The 22577-nt window shown below is 42.4% G+C and overlaps 1 protein-coding gene across 3 annotated transcripts in view; it reads left to right on the top strand.

Moving 5' to 3' along the window:
• The window catches only part of LOC121581061 (GREB1-like protein), an 85185-nt gene that overhangs the window by 29166 nt on the left and 33442 nt on the right, over positions 1 to 22577 (top strand). For 2 of the 3 annotated variants that reach the window (XM_045224776.1, XM_041896424.2), the window contains exons 2-7: positions 15690 to 15803; positions 19229 to 19388; positions 19846 to 20028; positions 20334 to 20510; positions 20932 to 21108; positions 21469 to 21594. In XM_045224776.1, the coding sequence (XP_045080711.1) occupies positions 19232 to 19388; positions 19846 to 20028; positions 20334 to 20510; positions 20932 to 21108; positions 21469 to 21594 (820 nt within the window). In that variant the 5' untranslated portion in view covers positions 15690 to 15803; positions 19229 to 19231. Of the gene's footprint in view, positions 1 to 11971; positions 12293 to 15689; positions 15804 to 19228; positions 19389 to 19845; positions 20029 to 20333; positions 20511 to 20931; positions 21109 to 21468; positions 21595 to 22577 lie in introns of those variants that run through there. The other variant, XM_045224777.1, reaches the window with a different exon arrangement.

Genomic DNA, 22577 nt, shown 5'->3' with positions numbered 1-22577 from the left:
AGAAGGTGCTGGGTGTTATATGGTCCGAGTGTAACATGGTGATGTAGAACACCATGGTTGCTGATAGCAGCACAGATTGTGACATTGCCACCTCGTTGACCAGGGACTTCAACAATGGCCCGCTGTCCAATCATGTTTTGGCCTCTCCTTCTCCTCTTTGTTAGATTGAAGCCTGCTTCATTGACAAAGATGAACTCATGGGGTCTGTCCAAGGATTCCAAGTCAAATATTGTCTGTGTAGAAATACAATATACTGTAGGTAGGATTTTGTAAGTCGTACAGAGACAGTGCTCTACTGTAGAGGACAATTAGGCCTACTGTATGCACTTCTGATTCACATATATTGTATGTACTGAAGAGTAATGTCATTCACATAGTATGTGTTAGTACTGTAGACAATCTGGATTACAGTAAATGTTTCTGAATGTACACTTACTTGCACATACTGAGCTCGCAGTTCTTTCACCCTTGGTGAGTTGCGCTCAAAAGGTACTCTGTATACTTGTTTCATTCGCATCCTGTTACGATGGAGGACACAGTCAATTGTGGAAATGCTCACACTGTCGATTCCCTGGAAGTGTGTGTTGTCTTGTATCACTCGTTCCTGGATTTTTCTGATTCATATTGCATTATCTTGAAGGACCATGCCAGCTATAACGGCCCCTTGCTCCCGAGTGAATATAGCTGTCCTTCCACCTGCATGTGGCAGCCTTGCAATTCTACAAAAAGTAGTTGTGCAGTTACAAAACATATTCATGCAGTACAATACATACAGTGATTCACTTTACAAATGTCTATTGAAACAGCTGCATATAGTGTAGTACAGTAAATTTGCAATTACAAAAATACAGTAGCATACTGTACCTGTTCTCTTCTCTGAATGTCCTTACTATGGTGGACACAGAAAATCGGCTCAAATTGGGTTGCACTCTAAGTCCTGCTTCCCTCATTGTCAGTCCATGGACAAGAACATGGTCTATGACTGTTGCTCGAATTTCAACAGATATTTCCACTCTTTGTCTTCCTCTTCCTCTTCGTCCTCCTCTTCCTCTTTCTTGCCCTCCTCCTCCTCTTCCTCCTCGTCGCCCACCTCGCATACGCACTCGTCCTCGTCCTCTCACATTGTTTCTTCTATCCATTCTCAGACTTTCTCCTTCCCACCTTCAACAACCTGTTTGCTCTCTAAACTGGCTTATATTGGTTGTGTCGCATCATTTGAAACAGGTTAAATAAATTTTGAGTGGTTGTGTTCAATCAATGACATATGTTCTCTATTTGTATTTGATTGTTGCCACTTGTGTTTACCAGTATGGATGACATGTGCATTAGAGTGCAGAATGTGTTTTGAGAATGAGAATGTGTTTAGAGTTTTGCTGAAAAGTCTAAGTGAGATCTGCAAATTGTGTTTTACCATGTGAAATGGTTTAAGGTATTGACAACAGACTGCATAATTAGCTAAATGAGTCCAGGCAACTGAGAACTTTGTTCAGCCAATGGGTTTTAGTGTTTTAGCAATTGAGAAAAACTGTAAGAATAACAATGGCATAGAGGACATGTGCAGGTTGGTTGGTCTGTCAGACACTGTCCCTCATTTTATGTCAGACAGCAATGTAGTGCTTTGCCAACCCACAGCTCTCTGCGTCTTCCCCCAACAGGACTGGTAACCTATTCTCATCAGAGAGGTCTTTGAAACCTTGAATAAGAGTTTCACATTTGGGGAAATTACACTCTCTAATTGTTTTATATTTTTTACATTTTGTCAGGAAAATGCAGCTCTGTCTCGGGTTCTGCTGTGGTGCAGTAGTTGTACAGCCCTTCCTCTACAGGGAGCCAGGTTTTCCTGTGTCTACCCTTCTCAATGGCAAGGCTGTGCTCACTGAGCCTGTACTTTGTCAAGGTTTTTCTAAGGTTTTGATCAGTAACCATTGTCAAATAGTTTGCCATGGTGTACTGTCGATTTAGGGCCAGATAGCACTGCATTTTGCTTTGTGCTTGTGTTTCCCAATAGGTAATATAGTTTTGTTTAGACTGTGTTGTAAGTTGGTTTATTCTGATTGATTGGATGGTCTGGTCCCGAGGCTTCAGTGTGTTAGTAGAACAAGTTTGTGAACTCAGCCCCAAGACCACCAGGGGACTTTTCTTTGCTCAGCTCTTGGCATTGCAAGGCTTTGTAATGATATGAGAGGTGGTCACTGTATTTGAGATGTTTTCAAAACTTAATTGCTCGTATTAGTGGATATTGGCCTAGTTCTATACTGCATGCATTGTTTGTAGTTTTCCTCTGGATATGTAGGAGAATCTTACAGAACTCTGCATTCAGGGTTTCAATGGGGTGTTTCAAATCTTGTTTTGCAAGTGGACCCCACACCTCGCTGCCATAAAGTGCAATTGATTCAATGACACATTCAATTTGTTTTAGCCACATTTTAAAGGTATTTACATTTGAATTTGTTTTTTAATGGTGTTGAATGCCCTGCGTGCTTTCTCTCTCAGTTCATTCACTGCCTCATTTAGGTGTCCAGCTTATTTTTAAATCTAAGTAATTGTAGTGTGTGCAGTACTCTATATTTTTTGTACCAATTGAGAACTCTCTCTCTCACTTTCTCTTCCTCTCTCTCCCAGCCTTCTAACCTGAGATAAGTCCTGTTACTGGGCAAGTTTATGGATCTCAGCTGGCGTCTCTCTCTTTCCTTCTCTCTCCCTCTCTCTTTCTCTCTCTCGCTCTCCGTTTTGATGCACTGGAACTAGAACCTAGCCAACTGCCTGTTTCTGGGTTGAAGAGTTCCACCATCCCTCAACAGAATGTCCTATTCAGATGTGTTGGACAGAGTGCAGATGAGGTTATAATATAAACCACGTTGTCGTTGTTATGTCTACAGTACATTCTGTATTATTCAAATCCTGCAGGTTTTGAAATTATGTTTCAACCACTGCTTTTGTATGAACAGTGTCATCCATTTAACATTTTAGAAACTCTGCAAAGGAGCAAAGAGGGAAATAGTAAGTAGCATGATCAAAGAGAACAACAACACATCTTAACTGGTGTTTTATTTGGCCATTATCAACACCTTTCAGAGCTTAGTAACTAATTAACCCCCATCTTTATCCTCTCAATCCACACCAAGACCCACAGAGAGAGCCTCAGCTCAGCTCAGCTCCTCTCAGCCCTGACTGGCACATCTGCCGGGAAAATATCCTGTCTCCCGCAGGATCAATACAGTTGAAGAAGTGGCCACTATGCCTGAATGGGTTTACTGTCACTTTTCTCATCAGTGAGGTTTGTGTTTGTGTCAGGGCCTGACAAAGGCCTCGCCGGCCACCATTGTCCCGGTAAAACAAAAAGAAGAAGAGAGGAGAAGCCCTGCTGCCACTGTGACCACCGTGGGTCCTGGCTGTGCTGTGGTCAGCTAGGGGGAATGGGATTTAAAGTGTGAACCTTGTCACCAGGGACAACATGGCTACTTATTATTAATCGGGAGAGAGTGGGGTGTGTTTGTGTGTGTGTGGTGTTTGTGTGTGTGTCAGCGCTGATGCAGCAGAGGCGCCTGGAGGTCAGGAAGAGAGGCATGATAGATACAGCTGATCGCCCCTCAAGGAAGTAAAGAGGGGGGAAGGAGGGGAGGGGGTAGAGGGCTCTTTCCTTAGGACATTAAGGACGTTCTTTGTCAATGTGTCACTCAAATGAATTCAAGGTGGCTTTGGGACTTTAGGGGGAGGACAGAAAGAATGGGTGGAGGGGTCCTATTCAGTGAGGTGTCCTGTTCTTTCTGTCTGTCTTTCTTTCTTTCTGTCTTTCTTTCTTTCTTTCTTTCTTTCTTTCTTTCTTTCTTTCTTTCTTTCTTTCTTTCTTTCTTTCTTTCTTTCTTTCTTTCTTTCTTTCTTTCTGTATCTTTTTGAAAGGCATTTTTCATCGAGTTTAATTGTGCTGAAAAGTGGTTAGATACTCTGTCTTTCAGCATTTTAAAAGGGAAGGGGTTGTCTGGATATTTGAGTGATACTTTCGGTTCGATTTGTAAAAAATAATCACAGTTTCGATTTTGATTATTTTTGTAAACATGAAATGCATTATGAAATAATGACGTTGCTATGATTTTATAGCTTTTTAATGGAAATTCCAAAGCCAAAAATCGTGAACATTCAATTGCCAAAACATTGAAAATATTCCATTGTCTATGATAAGGTCCACATTGGGTAGACATCAATAGAAAAATTGAAAATTACTATGAAATTATACAATATTTCAGTTGTGTATATATCTTTTTTATGACTTTATTATTTTTAATTCCTTATAATTATTAAAGTAATCAACTCATTTCTGTTCAGACAGTAGCAGTCAGCCAGCCAGCCAGGCCATCTAACATTGTGTGCTCCCCATACTGTACTGTCTTTAGTCATCCTATTTAGCTAGCCTACCTAAGTATGCTGCAGAGCTGTCTGACGATATAATTGTACTATTTCTTCAAAGTAGATTAGGCATACTTTCATGGAATGTCTCTGTCCCTCTCGTCGTTGTGTTGTGTACATTCCTCTCTCATGTGGTCTGTGTGTATCTAACCTAACATAGCAGGCGTAAAAGTATATCAGTCCAGAGATCTATATATAATGACGAGATGCTCATGTCTCCGCCCTAACAATGGGAGTCATTTTCCTAAAGGCGGGAAGGCAGGCAAGCTTAGGTCCAAATCAAGCCCATAGAAATGCATTGGGCTTATTTTGGACAGATTTTGGCCAGAGTGAAACCTCTCGCTTCACTTCTTCCTCTCTGATCCGTCTGAGCTGGGAAAAAACTGGCCATTATGGTCATTGTAGTTAATTACCACGTTTCTGAGCTGAACTAGGATAAACATTTGCTTAATGAAAACTCTGTTTAGTCCAGCGTACCACATAGTTCTTGACTTGATTTCTTTCAATGAATGATTTGATTTCTCTCTAGAGAAACGGTTCGTTGGGCTCACAAAAAATCAGAACTAAATGGAATTCAAGTAATCAAACCGACGTCGTCGGTCAATTAGTTGTTTAATAACCACAAAAAAACGAAATGTCGGTTAATCGCTCAGCACTAGAAAAAAATCAATAATCATGACCAATGTGTTAACATCTTCGATAGATTCTGCTTTGTGTGCAACTGGATATACTGATATTAGCTATCCTATACTGATAGATATGAGATATAATAGCAAAATGCAGTTAGTGGTTGAGGTGTGGTGCAGGCCAGGCCTGTCCTCTTCACAGAAATGGAACTCGACCCCTTACTGCTCCCTCCTGTCATCTGATAAGACCAAGTGTTTTGATAATATTGCCCTCCACCCCACATGATCCATGGCTTTAGAGTTCCCCTTTTACACCCCATAACAAATAGGCCTGTCTAAATAGCAATTGAAGGACAGGGTTTGGTCAAACTAACCATTAAAAGTTTAGGGTTTAGGGAGGGGATGAGCAGTGAGGTGTTGACCAGATGCCCAAATGGAGATGCTAGCTGTGATGATGCTATCAGGGTACATAAACCACTAAAGTGAGTATCTGAGCTATGTTCATTTTCTCCTGTCATCTCCTGTTATGTGAAAGGAGTGATTAGATAGGTACCAGTGAGTTTGTACAGGAAGAAGAGGTTTGTATTTTTATTTATTATCTGGGTTAAATGTGAATAACTTATATGAGTCTTATTAATAACACTATGTAGTAGATGAAGTACTATGCAGCAGTAGTACTTTGACATATCATGTAGTGGTAGTTATTACAGTTGTAGGCCTACTATAGTAGAACTGTTAACAGTAGAAAGACTTAAATGAAACAAGCATGTCCTTCCAAGAAAATGTAGAAAAATATTATTGTAATTTAACAAAACATTTCTGAAATATGATTGTTTTTCCTTTGTGTATACTTTTGGCCTATGTAAGAACCATTACTAAGGACAGATGGGTAAACTGGAACTCATTGTTTACTTTCAATATGGCAGCTCTGAATAACTCCATAAATACAAAAATAATCCAAGGGCCAAAGGTTCTATGTCCTTTTCTCTTGTTCAGATAGTTGAACTGGTGTTCAGCCATGGCTCAGCAGCGTTGTAAAATGCAGTGTGGGTTCACTCGCAGGGCTTCCGTTTTATTAGGCCTTCTCAGCGAGCATTGTAAATTATCAGTAATTCCCCACATTGATTGAGTTTGTCTGCCAGGCCTCAAATTAAATTAAAGCAGACATTTTCGTTGTTGAAAAAGAACACTAAGGGAAAATGTTGTATGTTTTTTTTCACATTTAAAGGGGGCTGAGCTTCCTGATTTGGCCATGACTGAGGCCAAACAAGAGTTGTCTTGTGGGGGGTTTATGTGGGTGTCTCTTGTGTGTGTGTTCGAACGTGGCAAGCGTTTGTACATTCTCTCTGCCAAAACAGTACACAGTTACAGTCACTCACCCTTCTAGATAACGTGAAACAGTCTATCCAGGTATTGTGTCATGAAGTCGCCTAGGCTAGCTAGTGTTAGCCAACTTCTTTTGGCAATTAGCTTCAGCCAGCTGGTGTGCGACCATGGCAAAGTTGGTTTGACATTGGATAGCCTATCGCTGGGGCTAGTTAGGGACTGTCAATAAATTACACAATGTAAATGAGATTTTTTTAGTTTTAGTTGTGTCATTAAATGCTTTCAATATTCGTATTTGAATTTCTACAATTTGTAGGTGATTTGAGTTTTTCATTTAAATGTTGAGCTATTAATTTTTTTTTGTGTTGTCTTATGTACATTGTGTAATTTACTGATGGTCCCTAACTAGCCCCATAGGGATATAGAATGTCAACTTAGTTGACAATGGGCATTATGATCGGGTTGCGTGCAGCTTCACTCCGAATTGATGATTACTTGGGTGCTGCCAGCTTTGGGCATGTGGGCAGGATTTAAATAAACCCAACCCAAGGAAAACTGTTACGGTACCCTTCATTCCATGACATAACATTTTTTCATATTATCTCGCAAATCTCTGTTTTGGACGAGACTGACTTTATGACCAAAATTATCCTATTTACACTTTGTAGTCAATTTTGACACTACAATAAATGTTTCTGATTCGATGCCACATAGGCCGTTTTCAAAATGAGAAGTTGCATTTCATCAGCAGTCACTCTTTAACATAGTAAAACTAAGATGGGTCAAGTGTGGTACAGATGAAGGATCTTAATTTAAGCCAGTTTACTACAGCAGGAAACTTATCCTGCAGCAATAGGAAATGTGAATTATTATGTGGATTATAATTAATCTAAAATTGTTGTTGGGGTTGAATCTGACATTTCTAAGTGGAAATTAAAAACTTCAGAAGCCTTTTTAAACTCAAATACACTACAAGTTTTACATTTCCTGCAATGCTAGAAAGTTCTCCTGCAACAAGGTGATCAAATTAAGATCCTACAACTCTATTTTGATAAGGAATTTTTGTGTATCTAAATAAATGTTGTAATCTTACAATTATTTTAGATTTAGCTGCCTAGAATGTGCCCTTTCTCCCACAATATGGTGAACAGTGTAAAAAGTTTCAATGTTTTTTTCTGTCATGCAAAGAAATGACACCAAAATTGTCAACCAAAAACATTATTCTATTCTATGCTCTTCAGAATCAGATATAACCAAAAACTGACTTTTCACCTATAGCTGGCAACTACTCCTAAGGGGACAGAACATAGTTTTTCAGCTCTGTGTATCAGTTGTATAGCATCTATACCGTCCTAATAGCGGCTGTTTAGGCAAGCCTTTGATAATAAATGATGCTGATCTTTGTCTGCTGTGGCTGAGGCTGGGATTTAGTTGAAGGTTAAATGCCCTACCCTTAGACTCATCCTCCACTGAGCCAGATTAGAGTGTGCAAGGCAGGCTGGGAGGCAAGGTCAGCACTCCAATCAACCTGGTGCAAACACAAAGGCTGGGCTGTGCCCCTAATGAATTGGCGCCCCAGTCCCACAGAGTCCCTCACAACCACAGGCCACAGCTCTCATCTGCCCCGCCCCCAGGCCTTCTCAGCCACTCTGAGCCCTTCTCCCCTTTCACACGCACCCCCTAACCTCCTAATTTTGAAATGACTTTTATAACTGGACAGTAAACTTGCAGTGGCTTAATGATGATGACTTCTTCATCTGCCCAAATGCTCCTTTTGTCCGCCTCCCCCAGCCCCCCATCAGCCCTTCCCCAGCCCCTCCGTCACAACAGGCCTTAAACCCTAGTTCACTCCCCTTTATAGTCCCCACTGGCTAATCCACCCCACCACCCACCACCCCTACAGCCCCAGGCTCTTGTCCCACTTTCCTGGCCCTGGCCTGGTTGAGCTCTCTTTTCTTTTCTCTGTGCTGCTGTTGTCGACATCAGCTATGGCATTCATCTGGAATGCTGCTGCTGGCTGCCTTTTGTTTGCGTGGCCTGGCTCAGCCTAGGGGGAGGGGGATTATAGCAGGGGGACAAGCTGCCACCCGGCTAGTAAGTGACTGTGTCACACCTCACACCGTGGAGGTAGCCAACATGGGAGAGAAGAAGGTGCAACGGGGCTCGGTGAGGGACTTTTGTTGTTGTTGTTTTGCCATCTTGTTGTTTCATGCAGCAGGTCTTCAGACACGCTGTCCCGTTTAACACCTCGGCTCTCCTTTCTCTCCTACAAACCTGATACTGATCCCTCATCTCACTCACTTCTACAATAACATTTTACTTCCGTAGTCATTGACTCTGTTTCAGTGTATCTTCATTTCGATGTGTTTTTGCTAAAGCAGAATGACCCTCTCCACATAGTGTTAACATCAGGTCTAAATGTATAGGTCTGAATGCATGTTTTGACCTCGGCACGGAGTCAATATTGCGGTTCACATTCGATTGATTCTCAAATTGTTGTTATTTTTTTCGGAACATTTTCTTTTGAACGTGTTATACTTGTATCAATTAAGTATTGCAACACCTATCAGGTGTAATAATGAGTCAGTCATTGGAGTCAGTCAAAGCTGCAATGTGCTCAATTCAACCCAATGAAGCTGAGTCAGTACTGAGCTAAGACAAAGCAACTTTCCCCCTGGGAATCTAGAAGACAAGAGGAGAAATGGAGGCTACCATCCCCTGTCCCCCTTGGAATCTAAAGACAACAGGGGATAGGAGACCCCCAGTCCCCTATCCCCCCTCTCCTGTCCACCTGTCCTCCAGTCACCCTGTCACATGACCCATCTTTCCTCAGGTGGCAGTGGAGGGTGGAAGGGCCACTTCCCCTTTGTCAGGCCCTTTGGCTGGCCCTCAATACAGTGGTGAGGGATGGGTGGAAGGAGGGCCACAGGGCCAGCATTCAGACCCAGGCTCTTTTGTTTTCTCACACAGGGCTCTTTTGAAGCCAAAGAAACCACTGGGCTTACTCATTATCTTCATTTCAAATGGGTCTATTTAAAAGTGGCTGCTGTGTCAAAGTCAGGGAGGGAGGGAGCTGCTGCTGGGAGCTGGAGGGAGATTAATCACACTGTGACACTCCTCTTCCCCGGTTGAACTTGCTGCTGCCGCTGGTCTGGATGAAATAAGCTTATTATGGGAGTTTTTGATTGGTCATATGTTGATTTACATCAGACAGGAAACTGTAATGTTTACTAAAGTTACTAGTCTCCTCTTAGTGCACAAGTCATCTATTTATTTCATTCTTTCCCACAACTGTTTCAAATGGACTACCCCCTGGAGCCTATAGAGTCCATACAGACAGACAGACAGACAGACGCTGTGTAGTATAATAATACAATTTACACAAACCCTGACGTTCAGCATAGAATGCACGATGTGTGTATGATGAATGAGTGGTGAGGAGTAATGGAGCCCTGATTGGCTAATGTCCCAGTTTATAGCAGTCTCACACACCGCCTGTGGCCCACATACTATAACCATTGGTGAGGAGGTGAGAAGAGTTATACGGACAGATTAAACCAACTGTTGACTAGATCTGCAGTAATGAACTGAAGACTAAGTCAGTCACTCAGTCACACTGCTTGCCTGGCTATGCAAAGATGAAATTGAAAGAATTACAGTTAAACAAAATGGTCGTTATCAACATCCTCTGAATTAATATTTCATCTGTCTGTTTATTTCTCTTTAATGATCCAGGATAACAGAATTATATTATGAATCCATATTCAGAATCCAATATTTTAGTAAAATAATGTTAAGATTATTATGAATGGCTCACCAACTGGCTTACTCAGGCGTGTCATTTTTCTAAGAATGGACTGTTGTAAAGAAGGTTTCAGGTGAAGGAGACAAGAGACAGATGGTGTTATAGTGAATATATTGTATAGCTCTTTTGAGGTTGTTTTAAGTCTCCCTAATGTTGGATTTAAAGAGTGAGAATTATAATGTAGTCATTGGCACATCCACATGAGGTCAAATATCAATGTTAGAAAAAGTGTAAAAGGGGTCCGTGCGAAGTATGGAGTGGAGTGTGTCTTCTCTACTGTCACGTGGCTGTGTGTTGACTTGGGAATTTTCTTCGTTTGCTTGAGAAATTCTCAGCAACTTTACTTAAACATAGATATGAATAACTTGGTTTAGAAAAAAACAAGACCCAGACATAGGGATTACAGGCTTGTTGGGGAAATGTTTTTATGCATAGTAACCTTTAAACTGGTCACTCCATGGACGAGGCTAGCGTAAATTATTAACAAAGACTATTGTGAGATTGCAGCCAAAACAGGAACCAGGCAGTGTAAGCAAGGATTGATTTGGCCGTCAGTTAGCTCCTTAGATTTAGCATTCAAAGTCATATGAAAGTGGAGATGTGAATGACACTGACACACAACAGCCCTTTGCTCTAGCGGCATTGGATCTGAAGAGAGAGAGAGTGGGGGAGAGAGCTAGAGAGAGTATTATATTTTTCTCATACTCAGCCAATAGGTCGGGATCTGATTGCAACGTTACAAATGCATTGTTGTGAGAACCTAGAATGTTCAAAAGCCTAGTTAGAACATTCCGTGTGAGGAAACCACTGGTGAGGAGAAGGTGAATTGATTAGTTCCCAAAAAGTATCCAAAGTCCCTATATCATTGGAAAAATACAGTGTTCTATTGTTATGTTGTTTATGTGCTGAGGGAAACGTCTCTACCTGTACAGTATATTAGCCATGATATGACATAACATACTTTATTTTCACGGAATGAACCCAAAATGCTTTTAAGTCATATCATGCATTTCTTAGTTTCCGGAAAATCTGTCACCCCAGCGCTCCATTGACCCAGTGTTAGTAATGACGAGGCATTTGACCAGCCAGCCAGGCTATAATGACACTATAATCCTTGACATCTGTCCACCCAGTGCCTGTTGATTTGTGGTGGCGGTCGGTGGATCCCCAGTTTATTTATTTTGACCAGATGAGCCCTTGGTATTTATAGCGGGGGTAAAACTCTCCAGTCAGGGGTCAGTCCCAGTCTCCATCCCAGTCCCAGGCCTGTAGTCTGTTCTGTAGGGCCAGGGTCCCAGCCCGGCCAAGAGGGAAAAAATGCACAGAGCTGACCTGACATTCTTCTTGTCCCCATTTTGCCAGTGGTTGGGGTTGCCCTATCTCTAAATTGGCCCTAATAAAAAAAGGGAGTGGCAGAGAGAGAGAGAGGGAGAGACAGGGGTGAAAGTAAAGAAAGAGGAGGGGGGTGATTTTGATTAGACTTTGGTAATCTAAGAACTGTATGGTATAGTAGTTCCATTTCTCCAGTGTGTCATCCTGCTGTGTCATGGTTTCCCCTGTGTTGTTGGCGTGTTAAATGCTGATGGTCACGCGTGTCGGCGTGGTGTGACCGTGTGGCAGGAGGGGATGTTGCTCCATGTCTTTGTTTCCTGGCCAGGCAGGACGGCCCTCCAAGAGCATCTGTCACTACAGGGGGTCAGAGGGGCCAAGATGAATGAGGCCTCAGAGAATTCACTCAACACACAGCAAATGGCACAACATAGGGGAGGGACAAGGGGACTGGGGGAGGATGTGTGTGTGCTTGGGTGTGTGTGTGTTTGACTCAGAGAGAGAGAGGGGTTCTGCTGTACTGAAGGAAGGAGGAGTATTTGCTGTCCATACTGTGGAGGAGTTTAATTACCAAGGAGCTGCTGATGGCTTGGGGACACACCAGTTGAGAATTAATCAACCCTCCTTGGATATTTCCTCACTCTTTTCCTATTCCTTAGGACATACCTATCACCCAAAATGGACTACAATTCGTGACTTTGTGATTTATTTATTTGGCATTGTGGAATTTAGTGTTTGGTGGTGGGGCGTTTTTTGTGTTTTCGAAGTATTGTCTGGCTGGCTGGTCGAGAACCCTTGGAAGGTATGGGAGCATTTTAGATTGTTTAGTCTGGCACTTTACTGGATTTCCACTAACATGATGTTGATGGCTCAGCTTTTAGCACCTAATTTAAGGGACATGGAAATGTTAGTCCTTTTTTGCATAGCCCCCATCCCCCTCTCCTCTCCTCTGCTATACTGATTTGTACTCTCTTACTCATTCATGGATTTTCTAATGTTGACAGTACACTATTAGTAAAAAGGGTTCCAAAAGGGTTCTTCAGCTGTCCCCATTGGAGAACCCTTTTTGGTTCCATGTAGAACCCTTTTTGGTTCCAGGCAGAATTATTTTGGGTTACATGTAGATCCCTCTGGGGAAAGGGTTCTACATGGAACCCAATAGGGTTCTACCTGGAATCAAAAGGGTACTTTCTGGAACCAAAAAGGGTTCTTCAAAGGGCGAAGAAGAACCCTTTTAGGTTCTAGATAGCACCTTTTTTTCTAGGAGTGTAGCCAACAGTCATTGTTCCTGTATTTCTGTGAAACATACAGTCCTAAGATATGTAGTTGATTTACTTGAATGATTATGGAAGTCTGTTTTATCATGATATATTGTAAGTAATGATGACTGGCAAAAGCTTGTGTGAATATTTCAATAATAAAGTAAAGAGATAGTCAATAGTCATCTTTTTACCATGTTCTGAATGATCTAAATCATTATAGACTATTATATCACTATGTGTTGTAGAAAAAGCATGTTCAGGATCACCGAGCCAGTGTCAAGTTGTTCTGCATCTACCCCGGCTTTCCCTTTTTTCCTTCCTTTTCAACACGTGTGTGTGTTTGTGTGTGTGTGGTGTGTTTGCACACGCACACACATCTATTTGTGCCAGTGCCTATGTGCATGTATGTGGATACAGTAGCATGTTAGATTTCTTACCGTGAAACCCTTGACTGACTTTACAACATTGCAGTGTTGTCTTTGAAGAAAAGGTTCCAGGAGTGATAGAGTGGGTCTGAAACAGGTTGTGACCAAGGGGAAGTAGATGTAATCCCTCTCTATCCTCCCTCTATCCCTCCATTGTCAGGAGTGTAACGTCATTATGCAGATGAAGGAAGAAACAATAAGGGGAGTGGAGTGGCGTGGGGAACCAGAGCTAGGCAGAGAGGGAGGGAGGGAGGGAGGGAGGGAGGGAGGGAGGGAGAGAGAGAGAGAGAGAGAGAGAGAGAGAGAGAGAGAGAGAGAGAGAGAGAGAGAGAGAGAGAGAGAGAGAGAGAGAGAGAGAGAGAGAGAGAGAGAGAGAGAGAGAGAGAGGGAGAAGACAGGGTTCCAGTGCTCTTGGAGTTAAATATCTAACATTTCTTAGGATTTAAATCCATATCATCAAAATAGGTGCTCTGTTTTCACATCGTTCATGATTAAGCTATTTTACGCATATGCATGCATGGGTGCTACTGTGCACATGTGGGTGTTTGTGTGTGTGTGCACCTCTATGGCCACCACCTTGAATTCCCTCCTTACACCCCTCAGGCAAAATTCCCTACCAGCATGTCATGCTGAAAGGGCCCTAAAATGTCATTACCAGACGAACAGGATCCCAGCAGTTAGGCACCCGAGGCTGTGCCTGAGAATGTCTAGATTTACGGCTCCGTTGGGTCAGGCACATCTCACTGGCCATCTGCAGTGTCCACCTTTCACCGCTAGATTATTAGTATTTTAAAAAAAAAACATATTCTTATTGTTGTCACATTTAGTTGAGAGGTGAACCTGCACGTAAGCATTTAATTGTACTGAGTACACCATGTGTATCTTGGGCATATGACAAATAAACTTCATTTGATTTGATTTGATAGCCATGAAAATATTTCAACACTCTGGCCAAGTGAGGGGTTAATACCTTTGATAGTGATCCTGTGATCATGGACATAGATACAGGGTCATGTTAAGATTGATGTGTAGTGTAGACCTACTGATAGGCCAGTGTGATAAGAATTTCTTATAGAATGGGTTATATTACTGTGAATGCAGAGTTAGCTGCCTAGAGGGCCTAAAGGCGTGTTACTAGAAGTGAATGAAGATTCGGATGTTCAGTCTGTACTAAAGAGAACGTTCCCTAAACTCATACAGCGTTCCTGTAAAGTTATAGCACTGCCTGACTTGGATGGTATAGAATTTGCTTGACCTCCCTTATCCCCCTGTCCCCTTGTCCCTCCCATTGACCATGTAGCTCTGGAGTTTGATTAGCCCTATCAGCGTGAGGCTAATCATTCACAAAGTTAACTACTTCAATGTGGTTAACAGGACAAATCAGTGTGTATGTAATGCCAGGGCGAGGACTTGGGCCCCAGACACCAGGCACTAGGTCCCAAAAACTAAACAACAAGGACCGTGCATTACAGGATGGTGACAGGGAGCATTCTTGTGACAGTCAATGTTTTGAAGGGAACTTTGTATCAGCTTAGTTGTATAAGGTCTACGAGTGGGTAAACAATGCTAGGGGTCAAAGTGGAAGTACAGATGTAGGATCTTAATTTGATCACCCTGTAGCTGCACAGCAGGAAATGCAAACGTGTAGTGTATTCAAGGTTTAAAAAGGCTTCTAAAATTTGTAATTTACACTTTAAAATGTCAGACTTAATTTAACAAAACATTTATCAAACCCTGCAAAAATGTCCATTAATTATAATCCACACAATAATCCAAATGTCCTATTGCTGCAGGATTATTTTCCTGCTGTGAGAAACTGGTCAAAATTAAGATCTTATATCTGTACCAGTTTTGAGTAGTTGGTGGTGTTTGTGTGTGTGTACATGTGTGCGCCCATATACAGTATGTGTGTGTGTGTGTGTGTGTGTGTGTAGATGACCATAAACCCTAACACTCCAGTGTGTTTTACAAAAATACCCAGAGGCTACCGTATCACATAACCCCTGTTCAACGCCAACGGTCACTACATATGTCATGGTTTTGTGCAATCTGTTAAGCTCCTCTTAACTTTTGAGTGGCCTCTCTCATTGCTCTAAGTGCAGCCATTAATTTTCATGGTCAGACATGTTGTGTGGAATGTACTGGCTATTTAAAAGCTTTTGTGTGTCTTTAAACCTTGAGTTTCATTTCAATAGGATTTTTTAAATATTGGGTTTGATTTGATATCTTGAGATGAGGTCCTGTAGGCCTACCGTATGTTACTTGCAGCAAACACTTCTCCTTGCATACAGTATATCAACTGTGTCAAAGTCTGATTTGACGCTCTCCTTTACATACACCTGTGTGACATGATCGTCTTGCTTAGTGTACTAATCAGTTTCAGACAATTAGCCTACAATAAACATTTAGCCTACTATATAGTATGTCTCCTATATTACATGTGTCAGTTCATTTGATCCTTGGGTGAAGATTTATTCTGTTAATCTCATGTATTCATTTTACCTCTCTCTAGAACAGTGCTGCTGAGGGGAATGTCACTGCAGGACGTTTCTACACAGCAGTTCTTCTGACCCAGCATGTAGCAGAGGAGAACAAATCCCTTCACGCCTGGGAACAATCACACAAGGTAAGGTCAGCTACACCAAGATGATGTGATAATACATGAGATTATCATGTTTTAAAGCAGTGTCTGGAAAGTGAGGTAAAGTCTGAATGGGAAAGATGTATAAAAAGAGGAAGGAGGGTCTTGTTCATTAGGGCACACCGTAGTATAACATGTCAAAACGTGAAACCATGACGAGCATTTCTTATTGGACAAGTTCAGATGGTACCTCCCTATTTCACTCAATTTCTGACCATTTTCTTCAATTTTATGCCGAATGAACAAGACCTATGTTTTCTCCCATACGGCCTCCTGGACTTTGCAAGCTTGTCACAGGACCAGACCTTAATTCTGACCGGGGGTTAGATTCTTGCAATATGGCCATTATGGCCACCCAGGCTCAGGAATCTGTAGAATAATCTGAGACCAGTTTTCTGGCCAGCTTCCAGTTGCCTCTGAGAAAATCAAAATCTCAGTCACTTCACTTCTCCAAACATGATTCTGTCACTACCTGAAAACACAGATCAGACACTATTTCATCATTCATCAAACAGAAAAACATCAACTGGAACCACATCTGAAACCACTCCTGACCAACCCACTTCCTCTATCTCTCTCCTGCTCCAGCCACATCCATTAGGCCACCTTTGCCACGGTGTGGCTTTGTTGTGATGGAGCATGTGAGGAAAGGTCTCCTGTGTTCCCCTCTCCACCTCTCCCATGTGTCAGCTGTGTAAGGTCACGACTTTGACTTCACTGTGTGAGGTTAAGGACAAATCTGTTCTCTGCTGCTCTGGGCTCTTGGGTTGATCTGGAAGCCGTCTGGAGCACCTCTTAAGGCATCAGCATGCTTTGGTTCAGCTCGGCTAGGCGAACCGAACGAGTGTGCTCGCATACTCCCTTAAAAGACCTTTGCTTGAAAAATTAGAAAAAAGCGGCATAGTACTGTTTGTCCATTTTGAGACACCGTAGCCAGACTGCCTCAAAATAGTCCGAAGATAACTCAAGAAATCTGTAATTAATTTTTATGTTTTTGCCGAGGAGATCTTAGTTGCCCAGTTCTACATCTAACTAAGATGTTTGGTGCAGTATTTCCCAAGTGGAAAAATGTGCATGAAACCGACTTCGGCTACCGACTTCAACTTTAAGTGTGCACGAACAGCCGAAAAAAGACCAAAACTAACAAAACGTCACAAAATGTTGTCATGGATGGGAAGCATGTGGACGCCTTTAGCCCCCTTTACCAGGCTCCGCCACCTCTTTAAACACCCCTTGGGTAGTTCTCTCTCTATATCGTTCTACCTTTCTCCATCCATCCACCCGTCAGTGGAGGGAGAAATACTGTAGCTTCTTTATGTTAAGCTGCTTATCTCTGTCAAAGCACAATCAGGCACCACACTTAATCTTGTCCTTTGTCTGCCTTTGTCTGCCTTGTCTGCCCCCCCTCTCTCTCTCTCTCTCTCTCTCTCTCTCTCTCTCTCTCTCTCTCTCTCTCTCTCTCTCTCTCTCTCTCTCTCTCTCTCTCTCTCTCTCTCTCTCTCTCTCGCTCAAGTCAAAGGGCTTTATTGGCATGGGAAACATATATGTACATTGCATGGGCGGCAGGTAGCTTAGTGGTTAAGAGCGTTGTGCCAGTAACCGAAAGATCGCTGGTTCTAATCCCCGAGCCGACTAGGTGAAAAATCTGTCGATGTGCCCTTGAGCAAGGCACTTAACCCTAATTGCTCCTGTAAGTCGCTCTGGATAAGAGCGTCTGCTAAATGACAAAATAAAATAAAATAAATTGCCAAAGCTGTCTGGCTCTCTCTCAATTTCAATTTAAGGGGCTTTATTGGCAAAGTTTACGTTTCCAAAGCAAGTGAAATAGATAATAAAAAAAAGTGAAATACACAATAAAAAATGAATAGTAAACACTACACTTACAAATGTTCCACAATAATAAAAACAGTTCAAGTGTCTCGCTCTCTCTCTACCCCTCTTCCCTCTGGGTAGGTTCTTGGGGAATCACCCAGGCTGGAACCTGTTCAGGCATGGGACAGGGTAGGGAAAGAACAGGAACTTCATTTTGAATAATAGTTCATTTAAAAGGGTGAAAAAAAGCTTTTGAGTAGAATCAACATAGAAACTGAATAGTGCTTTTGTGTTTGATTGAGCTCAGTAAAATAGATACTCTTGATTTAATGATTAACCCAGTTAAGTCTTGGTTGGTTATATTTCATGATGGTTACCTTAGGCAAGGGGTATTTTGTCCAGTGGCAATTCACCTGTCAATCAAATTAGCTGGATTGGATGCAACTAGTTTTATAGATGTAAAACATAGATACAAATTGGTTAGTTATATTTAAATGTGATTTGTCTGCAAATGATGTAGGTACTATAGATATAATGTGTAGTCTATATTCCTGTCAATGTCTTTTATATTGCAGATACAGGATTTTGTTTTGGAATCGTTTTTTGATGGCCAGGCCATTTATAAATCGCTTGGCATAGTCAAAATGTAATATTGCTAGGCATAGTGTTAGTCAAAATACATGATAGCACAAATAATCTTGCCCCTAAATAAAACACCTGCACAGACAATGTGATGGTTACAGAGTCCTAGCTGTTCCCAAACAGATGAAGCCTTCAACCTGTGGCTTGACTTGGCTGTTAATGGCTGCGTTTATACAACACTACAGCAACACCCGCAAATGTAGCCCAAGGACAAAAGTAGGGAGGGTTTTTCAGGCCAAGACCATATGTTAGCTGGCAAAAAATGTTCCTTTCTTTTCAGTCCTTTATAATTGTAAACCCTGCAAATGGCTGGGTGATATGAAAAGGGCAATGACCAGAAAAAGGAGAGGAGAGTTAAGGAGAGTTATTTAAGGAGAGCTATTTAGTTGGACAGTCTATATCAGTCATTCAATATGGGGGTACTTGGCTATTACCCTTGCCCTGCACTGGTCACTTCTGTTCTATTTGAACAAGGGCTTTTCACTAAGCTTTCCCCCATCTCTCCTTACACTCTATCAGTGCCACCAGGCCACATTTGTCCGCCTGTCTGTCCAGCTGCCACCTGCTGCCCAACCCCAACCCCAGGCCCACACAGCCGACCTCGGCAGATGTCTGAAGAGTGGACCAAAGGAGGGGGCAACGGGGCCAGGGTGACATACTGAAATTCAGAAAGAGAGACAGAAAGCGAGGGAAAGACATAGAGACAAAATTTGAAAGAAATAGGGGAAAGAGATAAAGACAGAGGGGAAAAAAGGGAAAGAGAGTGAGAGATTGTGTGTGTGTATGTGTGTGTGTGTGCTTAGATGCATCTTCCTAGCATCTTTATGACCCCTGGACATGTATCGTTTGTAGATTGGATTTCTACTCTGATCTCTATTACTAATGGACGTGGATGGAGCTGAGCCTTGAGTGGATAGCCGTGCTTTGTTCATGCTATACCCTTCTTCTCATTACAGATCATGGGGAATTCGTACGCAGGGCAGCTGAAATCTGCTCGCTTCGAGGAGGCCCTCCACAACTCCATCAAGGCCTCCCTACGCTCCAGCAGTGGAGACCCACAGCCCATCTTCACTCAGCTATACCTGGAGCCTGACCAGTATCCTGGCAACATGGATGGTACTTGTCTCTGTCTGCATGGCTCCATTCTCTGTCCTTATCAAGGTCGTTATGTATAGAAACAGAACCAAACACTAGCTATAGCTAGCTGCCTCTTTCATTAGTGGATTATAGATAACAGAAACACATGGGAAAAAACATATTTCTCTGATCATGTTTAATTATTTTAATGATAACCAGTTGAATGGGACTTGAGAATCAGTCATTACATTATACCCACACAGCAAATCCATATAATCTCACTAATGTAGTTCTCTTGAAGAGAGGTAGACTTGAACGTGGCCATGTAATGTGTTATGGGTTTGTCCTTCTCTTGAAAAGGGCTTGCAAAGTCTTCAGTCTCCATCTCCTTGCCTTCGTCTGGCATTTTTACTCCAAGATAATTTAATGAGTTGTGTGATGTGGTGTATTATGGTGACATTATGTCTTACGGGGTCATTGTGTGTTATGGGGTCAGATATAAAGCCCAAGGTGGACCTGTACCTGCCGTGCGGGGAGCCTACGGGTCAGGATCTGCTAAACGGCCAGGCCTCTAACGGTCTGGAGGAGCTGGAGGAGGAGGACGACTCTGACACCAGCAGCCCTCCCCTGCCCTACCTACACCAGGGCCCCACGCCCGACGGCTGCTGCACTATGGATGGTAGGCCTAAAAAACCATCTCAAACTCCTTTCGCCCTGGGACTTTCCCAGAAGTTGAGAACCCCTGGGATTCAAATCCTTGCTAAAAAGCACATCTTGTACATTCTGTACCTAGGAACACCACATGTTTGCAGCAATTTTCACCTTAGTATGTTCCAGTGTAACGCAGACATGTTATAGACATTATTCAGCATGTTAACGACAATAATACTAATTCCAGTGAAAGCGACCATGGTATGTGTACTGTGTGTTATTGTTGTGGATGTTTACTCCTGAGCTGACTGTTGTTCTCTCTCTTCTCCTCAGGGTTCTGTCAGGCTGGAAAGGACCTCCGTCTGGTCTCCATGGCGATGGAACCGATCGAAGTCCCAGCTGGCTTCGAGCTTGTCGGTGCCAAGTCCTCCAGCGTCCCAGAGCACATCCTGGTGTGTGCCGTGGACAGGCGGTTTCTGCCTGATGAGAACGGGAAAAATGCACTTTTAGGTTAGTCTGTCATCCCTCTGTGACCTGATACGATACAAAGATCGTGCACAGGTCTGAGTTTCAGGAAATTGAATATTCTTTAGGCCTCTGACGGAGACTGAGTGAAATGATGTTCTATTTGACCCACTTTTAGGTCCATCTCTCTGACGTGATATACTGAGATAGACATATGACTATTTTACCCTCTCAGCTTGGATGGGTCATCGGAAATGCTCGATTTTTACCACCCTCCATACTGTAGCTTGCTACTACTTTTGGTTACTGTTGCATTCAGCCTTTGATTAACCTGTGCTGTGGCCTCCTAATGCAATATTGAATTGAATGGCTTATATTTGCTGTTCAGAAATGTTTGGCGATAGAAATATTGATATAACACTATAATGTATCCATATAATATGTTCTCTATGTGTTGTGTGTGCAGGGTTTTCAGGGAACTGTGTTGGCTGTGGGGAGAAGGGGTTCCGGTACTTTACTGAGTTCTCCAACCACATCAACCTGAAGCTGGCCACACAGCCCAAGAAGCAGAAGCACTTAAAGTACTACCTGGTGAAGAACTCTCAGGGTGCTCTGTGCAAAGGACCCCTCATCTGCTGGAAAGGTGAGATGTCTCTCTGACCCTATCTGCATTAATTTCACACACTTTCTGTAACACTTTACACTGAATTGCTCTTATACCTGTGTAGTAACACTGTAATTACACTAGTAACATTGTATGTTTCTACAACGTTACATGATGTTGCATAGTAATTTAGTAAATGCATTATAAATGCATAGTAGCCTAATGGAGTTGAGCGGTTTTGGAATATCGTTTGTAATTACGAAAATATGGTATTGGTCTGGGGCTATATTATTTTTATGACCCATCAATATATATACAACATTGATAATTGATTGATTCACTGGTAATATGTTTCCAACTCTATTTAAAAAAGTTAATTGCTCCCCTCCTTTTCCCCAGACTGCAAGACGCGTCAGTTCTCCAGCAGCAGTGTGTCCACCTCCAAGCCCAGCTCCTCATCCTCCCTGATCAGCAAGGAGAATGGAGGCACCAACGGACACAGCTCTTCCCCTTTTTCCCTCTCAGGTAGGACACACGCACACCCTCCTCTTCCTCCTTCTCCCTCTCAGGTAGGACACACTCATGGCAGTCGACTCTGGCTCAGTTTAGTGCTCATTCAGTGTAAGATCTAAGAGGGACGAGGCAAAAGGAATGGCAAATAAGTCTGGCTGCACAGCCGATTGGCAAACAAACTGTAAATTGAGAAATCAATGGGTGGCAAGTAATAAACTAGTCCTAAATATACAAAAAAATTAAAGCATTGTATTTGGGACAAATCGTTCACTAAACCCTTAACCCTAAACCTAATCTAAATCTTGTAATGAATCATGTGGCAATTAAACAAGTTGAGGAGACTAAACTGCTTGGTGCAACCCTAGACTGTAAACTGACATGGTCAAAACATATTGATGCAACGGTAGCTAAGATGGGGAGAGGTCTGTCCGTGATAAAGCACTGCTCTGCTTTCTTGACGTCACAATCAACTAAACAAGTCCTACAGGCCTTAGTTTTATCACACCTGAACTACTGCACAGTTATATGGTCAACTGCCAGAAAAAATAACATAAGCAAATTAAAGTTCTCCCAGAATGGAGCAACACAGTTGGCCCTTAAATGTACACAGAGGGCTAATATCAATAACATCTCTCCTGGCTCAAAGGAGAGGAGAGATTGACTGAATCACTACTTGTCTTTGTGAAAGGTATTGACGTGTTGAAAGCACTGAACTGTCTGTTCAAACATCTAACACACAGCTCAGACACCTATACACACCCCACAAGACATGCCACCAGGGGACTCTTCACAGTCCCCAAGTCCATAACAGACTCTGGGAAACACACAGTACTACATAGAGCCATGACTACATGGAACTGTCTTCCACATCAAGTAACTCAAGCGAAAATCAGATTAAACACACACACACGCATACACACATACACTCACACAGTCTTGCACAGCTAACCTTGTGGGGACATACAATTCAGTCCCATTCAAAATCCTATTTTCCC

Source organism: Coregonus clupeaformis, chromosome 14 (assembly GCF_020615455.1).
Source record: "Coregonus clupeaformis isolate EN_2021a chromosome 14, ASM2061545v1, whole genome shotgun sequence".
NCBI classification, from domain to species: Eukaryota; Metazoa; Chordata; class Actinopteri; order Salmoniformes; family Salmonidae; genus Coregonus; species Coregonus clupeaformis.
The sequence above is the reverse complement of the archived record's forward strand: the minus strand, read 5'-3'. Positions and strand labels throughout refer to the sequence as shown.